Genomic DNA, 11,614 nt, shown 5'->3' with positions numbered 1-11,614 from the left:
TCTCTCGTGATTTTGGGGCTGCTGTTTCAACTTTTTTTCGATTCCAAAAGTGGCGACTGCCGCTTCTTTGGATAAATTCCGGCCTATTTGCATGAGCAATTTTTTCTACAAAGTTGTGTCAAAATGCATGGCTTCCTGTCTCAATCTTCTTCTTCCCAAATTGATTTCTGACGAACAAAGAGCTTTTCAGAAGGGTAAGTTTATTTCAAAAAGTGTTTATGTTGCTTCGGAGCTTACCAATATCCTATTTTCATCTGTTAGGGGAGGTGGTTTGGGTCTTAAAATTGATATCCAGAAAGCTTATAATACATTATCCTAGTAGTTTCTCTTTGCTATCTTGAGAAAATTTGGGTTTTCTGATATGTGGGTTGGGTGGATTCATGAGATGTTGTATTCTTCTAGAATTTACATTCTATTGAATGGGGGTCTTGTGGTATTTTTTGGTGTTGAGAGGGGGCTACGTCAAGGTGATCTCATCTCCCCTCTTCTATTTCTTTTAGCAGAAGTGTTGTGTAGAGGTCTTCGCATGATGATGAAGTTAGGGCAACTTAAGGTTTTGTCTGGTCCTAGGGGTTTGGAAGTGCCATCCTTTCTATTATATACTGATGATATTTTTATTTTTGGTAATGCTTCTTTGCGATATGTCAAGGGATTAGTGGATTTTCTGGGAAAATATCAAGATTTCTCTAGTCAACATATCAACTTTGAAAAAAGTAAACTCTTTCTTGGCAAAGTTGCTCCTCTTAGGAGGCAAAAATTTTAAGAACTTCTTCATGTTTCAACAACTTCTTCCCCTACAAAGTATCTTGGTGTAGATATTTTTAAAGAGAAAGTGACTCGATCTAGGCTGCTGCCCGTGCTTGATAAAATTAAAAGTCGCCTTCTTGGTTAGAAAGGGAAGCTCTTATCTATGGCAGGAAGAGTGGAACTTGTTCGCTCTGTAGTCTCTAGTATGCCCATTCATAATTTTTCAGTGTACTAGTGACCAAGAACTATTATAAAGCAAGTTAAAGCATGAATGCATACTTTCATCTGGACTAGTAATATAGAGTCAATAAAGAAAATCATTGTCAAATTGGAGTCTGTGTGTGCTCCAAAGTGTGAAGGCGGGTTGGGTCTTCGTCATTTGTGAGATGTCAATTTTGCTTGTCTCTGTTAGTTAGCCTGACAAATAAAACATAGTAACTCTTTCTTTTCAAGATTTTTGAGAGGAAAGTTGATTGATGATAAGGGAAATTTGCACAATTCTAGGGTTCGGCTCTTCAATTCTTTTTGGTCTGAAAAAGGTTTGGCATTTTGTTGGTTCTCATGAGAGATGGACAGTGGGCAATGGGACAAAAATAAATTTTTAGAAGGATCGTTGGTTAGCGGACTGTACTGTTGCTGTTCATTTGAAGATTCCTCTCATTTTGGCGAACAAGTTAAATCTTAAAGTGACGGACTACTTTCTTGATCGACAGTGGTGTTTTATGGGGGTGCAATCTCCTTGTTTAAAAGAAATTTTGGAGTGTGTCAGTCTTATCCATCTTCCTGCTGGTTTTTACAAAGATATTTGTCATTGGATTGGTATTGTTCAAGGGGAGTTCTCAATGAAATCAGCTTGGGATATGCACAGGAAAAGAGATTGGTTGTGAATTGGGCGAAGAAGATATGGAAATTAAAGTTATTTCCTAGGCAGCAGATTTTTTGTTGGTGGGTTTTCCATTGGAAGATCCCTGGTTGATGCACTTGTTATGTCCAAAGGAATCTCTTTAGTTTCACGATGTGGTATGTGTCTAGAGGCTTCTGAAGATATTCCTCATATTTTTCTTCTTTACTCTTTTGCTCGCAACTGTTGGAAGGCTTTGGGTTCTTTGTTCACTTTTAGTTGGAAGACTTTTTTTTCTCTTCAAGATAGTTATAAGTGGTGATGTCAGTGACCTCTGACTTTGTGATCGGTTCATCATATCAAGTATACCACCCATGTCCCTAGATCCTAATACTCCAACCCCTGATCCAGATGATCCAACCCCTGCAGCCTTAGAGGGACTAGCTTCTGTAAATCTAGCTCTGGCCCTCTCTTGCTCCTGGTACTGCAGCTCCCTGCTCTCAACCATCGCCCGTCTGATGTCCCTCTCCTCCAACTCTCTGATATGAATAGGATCAACATCCCGATCAGAATCTAAATCAACTCTATAAGATCATGGTGCTCGCATTGCCTCATCCAATGCAGTATTCACCCTCCTCTTGTCTTGTTTCTTCTTTCCCTTTTCTTTATCCAACTCTTTAACTGCCTTCACTGTATCAGCATTCACTTCAGTGCATGTGGCCACATCTTTTGAATTGTCAATGATGTGAGCCTTAAACTTACTTATGCCACATGAGTTCAACTCCTTACCACAAAAAATTGCATTTTGTTTCTCTTGTTGTCATTAATAGCAACACAATACTGTCATGTAGGATCAACCCTCCACCCTCGTTGTGGCTGTGGCTGTCCCTATCTCGGCCCTGCTGTACTCCGTGTAAACCTGCTCCTCTCCCACTGCTAGACATGATAACTATTGCATAAAAAATGATTGCATAAACAATTATACAATACCAAAATAATATTTTATATAAAATAAATATTTAAAATTTTTTTGACAAAAGAAAAGGCTGCCATATGAAAACCGACAACGGAACCACACGAGTAGCACTTGAAAATAATTATATAGCTATTCTATAATTTTCTCTAATTTTTAAAATCATTTCCCTTATCTGTTCCTTTTTTTCTTTTTTTTTTTTTTTTCTTTTTTTCATAATTATTTATATTTTATATTAATATTTTAATAAATTCCAAAATTCCAAAAAATCAAATAATTATTTTTTGGGTCGAAAAATATTCTGAATATTCAGACTCCGTGAGTCTGTAGATTGGCCCATGGAGACCCACATATATTTTTTCAATCACGATATAATACATATATCATGCAAAAAGTAAGCATTTACAATGTAAAAAAAAATACAATTTTTTACGCCCGAAAACAAATAAATAAATTACTCAGCGAAAAAAATTTCTGACTCCGTGATTTTGTAGATTGGCCTACTATATTCAACAAATCTTAATTTCATACCCATTCAACAACATTATGGCATACATTAAAATAAAAAAAAAAAAAAAGTTTAGAGAATAATGGTTACCTCTCAAATGAAAAACTCCACAAAACACCCAAATTTGTATAAAATCTCGCTTGATCATCGCAATGCCATACCCGTCAATAATGAAACGAGACTTAAGGTTTAATGTCAAAGATCGAACAAAAATATAGCAAAAATTCCAAGTAGGAGAGAGAAGCTCTGGGGGAGGTTTGGAGAGGAGAGAGAAATCCAAATAAATCAAGTGGATAATTCACCGAAATTCGTCACCCTTATATCAATTTTTCGTGAGAAATCGCCAGTTTGGTGATAAATAGTTAGATATTGGCGAGAATGTTGGCGATATCTCGCAAAGTCACCTTTCTACAGCCGTTTTGGTTCGCCATTCACTGAAACGGCCGAAATTTCTGTGATATTTCGCCGAAAGGTTGTACCTTTATGAGCATAGGGCTGTTGTGACATTACATCAATAACTCTGAGTTCCATCTCCCCTTGATTTATGCCTCACATTTTGCGGCAGAATTGCTTCTATACCCAAGAAGCTCCAATTGTGAACAACCAATTTGTGTGCCAAATGCCTGGTTTGGCACGCTTTTGTTGAACTGACACACTAATTTCAGATCGGTTTACCATACAAAATTTTAGTAACTTATGGGCAAAAATGGGCAAATAACACAAAATAAGTGTGCTAGAATCGTTAACCATGCAACCCCTCATTTATACACCCTGAAACTTTTCTATTTCAAAGCAACCTGTGGGGGATTTAGTAGCAATGTCTATGCTTAAAAAGCCTTCTCTCTTACCAGGAAAAAGAAAAGGAAAAAAGAGATGGAAACCAAATCTCAGCCAACCCAAGGCTCCCTTAAAACTTATAAGGCCCTGAACCTGGACAGATCCTGGGCTTGGGTTTCTTTATCCTAATAATGATTGTTGCATCTACTATTTTTTTTGTTTGAGGTTCATCTGGGCCAGCTGATGCGTACCTCGATTACATCCTTAAATGAGCTTTGTCGTCCGTAAAGGTCAAACCCATAACCTCTCCACTGAAAAATATGAATTTGACCACTCTACCAACCATGCATTAATAAATATCCTTGTTTTTATGCATCTGCGATATCACACAATTGATGGTTGTCTTATAAATAATGCATCAGCTATTCTCGTTGTGCATATATAAAATTAAGGTTCTCTTTAATATGATTTGTGTATGGTATTTATTACCCACTTTTATGGAATATCAAGACAGATTAGGATATAATTTGTATATTTTACGTTTTCCCTTAGTAATGTGTGGCAGTCCCACCCCCTTTTCTTGTATATAATATACAGACAGCTTTTGATGCCTCCAGGCTGGTTTTGGAGAGCCTAAGATAATTATCCTTTTGATTAAGAAAAAAAATTAAGAATGGCGCATGATGCCATTTTCTACTGGATAATTATTCAATATTATTTTGAGGTTGTGATTTCCTGTTTATTGTATGGTTCCACACGGGCATCACGTTCACTTTTTTTTCAGGTAGAACCAAAATCCTGTATTGGTTGGAGAAACAAAAATAAATAAAAGCTAAGTGGAAGCTGAAGAACGTGACTCCAGTTATAGGTTGAACAGATGACTCATTCTAATGACTGGGTGACACTCATTGAGGCTTTTCTAAATCTGCCAGCTCTTCCGATTGTTGCAGTAATTATTAAAGCAGGCACGAGGCATCCACCGGTATTATTCAAACCCCCAGGGAGGATTTGGCAATGGCAATCGAATCTTGATCAGATGATCCATGCGACCTACATTTCTCTATAAAAACCATGTCTATTGGCTCTGTCATTTCATCAGCACCAACCCGAGTTGCATATACTTGAAGAGATATATCAGCTGCAGTGAAGTTGAAGCCACTTCTTCATTACTGATTAAGCTGAGCATCGACAGATATGGGAAGCACCGGAGGAACCATCGATCCAAGCCAGTCTCAGAAGAGCCTAGCGACAGTATTGGCCATCGGCACAGCAAATCCGTCCCAGATAGTCTACCAGACTGATTTTCCTGATTTCTACTTCAGAGTTACAGGAAGTGAGCATGAGACTGAACTGAAGGAGAAACTCAGACGAATGTGTAAGTAAAAGATATATTTACATTGCAATCCAACATGCATACTTCAGTTATAGACTCACGTAGCCTTCTGCGTCTAATTAATGTATGCACTTGTTCGGTGAAATTAATACCTAACATGTTCTTGTTGTTTCCATTATGTTGTTAATGTAGGCGATAGATCAATGATCCGGAAACGGCATATATACCTAACAGAGGGTTTACTCAAGGAAAACCCCAGCATGATTAACTCCATGACCCCATCGCTCAATGCCCGCCTAGATATTTTGGTTTCTGAGGTACCTATGTTGGCCGAGGAAGCCGCAACCAAGGCCATCAACGAGTGGGGGCAACCCAAATCCGACATCACTCACCTTATATTCTGTACCACTTCAGGCATCGATGCGCCTGGTGCTGACTTTCAACTTGTCAAGCTCCTTGGCCTTTCCCCTACTATTAGACGTGTAATGTTGTATCAGCAAGGTTGCATCGGTGGTGCCACTGCCCTCCGTGTGGCCAAAGACCTTGCTGAGAATAACAACGGTGCACGAATCCTCCTTGTTTGCTCAGAGATAAACTCAGTTAATGCTTTCCGTGAACCTACAGACGCAGACTTGGAGTCTCTGTTAGGGATGGGAATATTTGGTGATGGTGCAGCGGCTCTCATAATTGGTGCAAACCCAAATCCATCTCTCGAACAGCCGTTGTTTCAACTTGTATCCGCAGCTTCGACACTTATTCCAAATTCTGGAGATATGGTTGCAGCACACTTGCGTGAAGAAGGTCTAGTGATCAGCTTGTCTAAGGATGTGGCACGGACTATCTCTGAGAACATTGAGAACTGCTTGCTACAGGTGTTCAATCAAGTTGGTATTAGTGACTGGAACTCCATCTTTTGGGTTACTCACCCTGGGGGACCAGCGATTCTAGACAAAATACAAGCAAAACTCAATTTAAGAAAGGAGAAATTGTTTGTAACAAGGAAGGTGTTAGACGATTTTGGTAACATGTCAAGCCCAACACTGCTGTTTATTTTGCATGAGATGAGGAAAACGTCTCTTGAAGAAGGGAAAAACACAACAGGTGAAGGGTTTGACTGGGGTGTGTTGTTAGGATTTGGACCAGGTATGACTGTGGAAACGATCGTGCTGCGTAGTTGCTCCCTATAATATCATATGATTGAACAGTGAATAGTGACTTCTAGCAGCCCGAGTAATCTATGGTAAATCTCTCTCTCGATGGTGTATGTCCTAGCTAGTGAAATAAGATGAGGTGTTGCCTTTTGCAGTCTGGGTAATATGTGAGAAGTCTCTTGTTCTCCATTTACTAGCTCGATGGGTCTTTACCACTTCAGAATGGTGTATGTCCTATGAAATATTGCAAGGTGCAATTACGATTTTAAAATAAAGGTTGATTTGTTTGTAACTAAATCTTTAGAATGGTGTGTACTCTAGGGACAGATTGTAAGGTGTTGTTTTTATGTTTGAAAATAAATCAACTAGATTTTGATACTCTCTTCATATAATCACACTTTGGTTCATACTTAGTAAATATGAATATTAATCGTCGTATTAATATGTGTAACCGAATGTATAATTGATAAAACAACATTTTTTGCGTATATTAAGCAAGCACTTGATGCCATACCCGACTTCTAAAGATAGCCGTATTGATTTCCTTCTTAATTGTTGTTTTAATTGGCATATTAATTGATTTTTTTAATAAAAATGAAAATAGAAATAATAGAAAAATAGAAACCCAAAAGGATTATAAAAAAATCCCAAATTCCTATTCCCTACATGTATATTCATAGAACCTTCGTTCAGTCATTTGACTCATTCCCATTGTTTTGTTTTTTTCTCTTTTTCTCTTTTTTCTTTGTTAAAAATTCACAACACTCAAAATCTACAATTTGCTCATTGTCAATGGTAACCTTTGTTGTAAGTAGCTTCTTCCTTTTTTATAAATTGTTTATATAGAGTATCTTGGATTTTTATTATATACTATAAACTCCTTCATAATTTTTTTTTTTGAGTGTTTATATCATAAGAATCGTTCTAATAGAAAGAATTCAAACGTCAAGATAAATTAGAATTGATTCAAATATAGAGTTCAAATTTAATCTCTAAGTATGTCTTCTAAGCACGTTTTAACTTTCTGGCGTTATTTCCAAAAGCAGCAATTCCTATTGAAATGACAGAGCAAAACTCAATGAACTGAGCAACGTCAGTGAAAATTAGGCTAAAAGAGATGACCCTCTTTCTTTCTTTATATTTATAAATAACATGAATCTTTAGAAATATTTAGGTGCACCTACTGTTGTACAAGATTTATTTGTAAGTTATTAGTTGGGCTTACAGAATTGAAGATAAATCATACATTTAGTGATCTAGGCCTATTGCCAGGCTCACATCTGGGCCTTTACTGCCAGGATAATATAACACCAACAAAGGGGGAAAAATAAAAAAATATATTTTTTTAACTGGGGTAGAGTGGTGATGTAAATTTAGCACAAGAATTAGAGCTCAGTCTGTTGTAAATATGTTTAAAACTTATTTTATATAAATATTTATTTTAATTGTATCTTTTATCCATGGTTTTATTTAGTCTTATATCGGGTTGAGAGGATCTGATTATATGACTTATATATAGTAAAGGCCCATGTATTATTAATTTGTGTGACACGAACCGAGCTTGACTTGGGACTTGGGCTTTGATCCGGAAGGCCCATTTTGTCATGGGCCCTATTTTGGAAAGCCCGTGGACTTTGATCCGGAAGGCCCATTTTGTCATGGGCCCTATTATGGAAAGCCCGTTGGTGGGTGATTACGTGGAGATGCCATTAGAGAGTCTAAGGCACTCTCTAGTAGGGAGGTTAGCTGGATAGGTACCTTCTTGAAGGCAGTTGAGCCGAAAAGTACCCTCAACAAAGAGAGGTGATCTTACCCTTTCACCCACTGCCTTTGGAGCTCTATATAAAGCCATTTCCGAGTTCATTCTAAGCACTGAATAATCTCCTCCTCTTTCTTTCTCTCTCTCTCTCCCTGTTGTTGTTCTGTCAAGCAGTGAACATTACCTGATACACCTTAAGTAACCTTTATGGGGTGCAACCTTAAAGGTTGGGCTGACTGATCTTGGGGTGAAGACACTGTAGAACCCGTATTGCACAAATCGGGGTATTTAAATACCTTAAAGAAAGTACATTTGATACGTTTCAGCTCTCAAGTAGAATTGTAAGATCAAATGCATTTGCAGATTCCTCAACAACGTTTCAACACATTCCAAACCGGTGGTCAGACCGGATTATTCTGAAGTAACCTACAATGTTCAAGACAAATCGGGGCCCTAACTCCAAATCTCACTACAAACTCAAAAGTCCACCCAACGTGAGGATGAAATTTGGGTATGGGGGGCTCGATCTTAGACTTCGGAATGATGACAAGGAGATGCATGATTGGAGATCTAGAAGTTGGCCTGATCGAGGACCCAAACTTTAGCCTCACCCAAGAACATGCTATGGAGCACTGAAAAACTAATCAACACAGGATTGATTTAGGATCGTAGATGTGGCATCATGTCCATTTTAGGCAAGATATTTGATGTCATTTTCGAAATGAATATTGCCCTATGGAGTAATTCACAACACAATTCTACTATCATTATGCTTGGATAAAACTTACGTTGGAATAGATCGATGTATCAGTTTGAGAGAAAATTTACGTAAGCTAAACCATTCAACAAGTCACAATGTCCATGTTACTATATAACCCCTCATCTACTTCATTCAAGGGTAATGTGAATGCTCATTTAGTTCCCTTAAGCTATTGGCTACTCAACTTTGAGTACTTAGACGAGACTGCCAGCAGACAAAGGGATTTTTATACTGCCGCCGACGGCCCCGATCTTGCCACATCATCGAAATTTGATTGTGTGGTTGAAATTGAAGTGCTGAGGATTTATTTGTAAAAATGAATTTTTATTTTTATATTTTAAGGAGTTACATTTTATTAGTTTACAACTCAAGTCCCTCATTACCCGATACTCAAAAACCCTCTCTCATTTTCTCTTTTCACACCGACGGTATACCCAAAAATCTAATTCATCGAGAACAAAACAACCCTCTGCTCGTGAGATACCGTTGCTGTGAGAGGAACAATGAAATCGCTGCGTTTTGATTCGCTGGTTTCACTAAGCACCATTGTCCAAGTGAGTTATGATCAGCGAGATCAAGGTACGAAGGTCCATTCAAATGGTCGGAATGAACCGATTTGAGGAGCAAGATATCTACTTAGAAACAAAAGCAACACATCATATTCAAATTCCCTATTCATAAGAGCTTAAGGAAAACTGAAAAAAAGAAAGAATAAAAAACCTTGAATGTTTTCAATGTTGAAACGACGAATCGGAAAAGGAAAAGGAACGGAATGCAGAACACAAACTTCAACCCTAAGATAGCTAAAAATTATTTTTTGCTTTAAAGGGAAGAATAGAAAGAAAGTATCTCTAAGTTCCTGGTGACCTAGAGATTGGGAAGAGATTGAACTAGAAATTGCAGAAGAAGATCTAAGAAGAGCCAGTGAAAATCCAAAAACAAGAAAGTTGAAATATTTTTTGTGTTCGACAAAATTCTTAAAAGATGATTCTGTTTCGCAATTTACTTTGGTGGTCTGGTATCCGTTGAAAGACTTGCCTTGGAGCTCGCAAAGCTGATGCGATGAGCTTGGAATCTTACAGAGTGTCGAGCAGAGACGGTTTTGGGTATCGCCGGTGTGAGAAGAGAAGATGAGAGAGGGTTTTGAGTATCAGGTAAATGAGGGACTTGAATTGTGAATTAATAAAATTTAACTCCTTAAAATATAAAAATAAAAATTTACTTTTACAAATAAATCCTCAGCATTTCAATTTTAACCACACAATTAAATTTTGATGATGTGGCAAGATCGAGGCCGTCTGGCTGCAGCCGCAAATAAAAATCCCAGACAAAGTTGACATTTATAGAGTGATTTCAAGAAAAATGGACAGGTTTATTGCCTTTGATCGTCATTGAACTGTGAATCTGTGATTGGATGGGTCATGCAACAATGAACCAACTTGAGCTTCGAGAATACTTTATAATATATATAAGACTAAATCAACATATCTCATTGGTAAAGTAGTAGACCAGCCCATGTCCTCTTTATCTTTTTTATTCTAGCTGTTTACCGTAAAATGCGAACAGCCTCTAGCTCAATTGTTGGTGGTCACTGAGAAACTAAACTGAAAATATTAAACCAAACCAAACCAAAGAAAATTTGATCCAAGGTAAACTGAAGTCTTTATTCATTGGTTTCAATCCAGCATTTCATGATCCGGAAAGAGTACAAACCAACATAAAATTCTGGAATGACCTGATTCTGGAGGTCTATAATGGTAGCAGAGGGCCCTTTGTTGTGGTATGGTAGAAACTAATCCCATGGATTGATCCATTTATCTATTTGAAGTCTCTATATATGCACCAAACAAGTTTGACAGTGCAAGCGATCTGACCTGCAAAACACATGCTTGACCATGTTGGTCGAAGAATGTCTTCGCCGATCAAGTTAGTGGATACACACAACCTTAGAGGTAGTACCGTAATTGCAAAGCTCTCAATGCTAAGTGAAGCACTAAAATGTGAGTACCTGTTAATGGCAAGAACGTAGGTTTAAATAAATGGTTAGGTGTTACCTTGGTTGTTCGATTGACCGATGTAGATCTCTATTAATCGTCCAATCTAGGCATCCCGTGTATAGGTAGTGGTCAGAGTCTTTGTTGGTCTCTAAGACCATCATTGGCCTCTTTGTTCAACCAAGAGTCCATTCCAAAGCGCCCTACCTGTAGATGTTACTTCTTGTGCATGATACATGGTTTGGTTCAAACATGGTTCAACCAAGATTTGGTCAATCCAACCAAACCACCTATACGGTCCAATCTTATCACCGTCTTAGGGTTTTGAATGAGAGCTTTTGTAGTGCTGATCTAATGATTGGTTGAGAGATTTTGATTCTATTCTTCTACATAGTGAAAATTCAAGTTATTCTTCGCCCATGGATGTAGCACACACCACAATGGTATATAAACCACGTAATTTTTTTAATTTTTTTTTCTTCATTTTCAGAGAAAAGTAATCAACAAGCAGGTAAATTGGCCAATATCATGGAAATCGAGAGTTGCTTTTGGTAACAGGTTAATTGCCTCTTTGAACATCATGAAATGTTGGGTGGATCATGCAGTGAGAATGCATTCATAAAAATCGGGTTTGGATGAGATGAAACTTGAACCAAAATATTCGGTTCCATTCCCAATTTCTCACGGGATTTTTTGTTTTTAAACCAATATGCTATTATTATTATTATTTTTTTTTTATAAAAAGAACTTTATTAAGCCGTGGAATGGGAT

The 11,614-nt window shown here is 37.6% G+C and overlaps 1 protein-coding gene across 1 annotated transcript; it reads left to right on the top strand.

Annotated features, from left to right (window-relative positions):
- Window positions 1–4,958: 4,958 nt before the first annotated feature.
- On the top strand, window positions 4,959–6,662 carry LOC149028354 (chalcone synthase 2-like). Its single transcript, XM_089136040.1, has 2 exons — window positions 4,959–5,221; window positions 5,372–6,662. The coding sequence occupies exons 1-2, from the start codon at window positions 5,041–5,043 to the stop codon at window positions 6,364–6,366; spliced, it is 1,176 nt and encodes a 391-aa protein (XP_088992166.1). The 5' UTR covers window positions 4,959–5,040; the 3' UTR covers window positions 6,367–6,662.
- The last annotated feature ends 4,952 nt before the right edge of the window (window positions 6,663–11,614 follow it).

This window comes from Hakea prostrata, chromosome 1 (genome assembly GCF_041222555.1).
Source record: "Hakea prostrata isolate BN-2017 chromosome 1, UWA_Hpros_2, whole genome shotgun sequence".
Classification (NCBI taxonomy): domain Eukaryota; kingdom Viridiplantae; phylum Streptophyta; class Magnoliopsida; order Proteales; family Proteaceae; genus Hakea; species Hakea prostrata.
The sequence above is the reverse complement of the archived record's forward strand: the minus strand, read 5'-3'. Positions and strand labels throughout refer to the sequence as shown.

Bases quoted from the DNA above. Each gene is read 5' to 3' on its own strand.
- LOC149028354 (XM_089136040.1), top strand. From the start codon at position 5,041: ATGGGAAGCACCGGAGGAACCATCGATCCAAGCCAGTCTCAGAAGAGC. The intron at 5,222-5,371 runs GTAAGTAAAAGA...TTGTTAATGTAG, and splicing joins GGAGAAACTCAGACGAATGT to GCGATAGATCAATGATCCGG.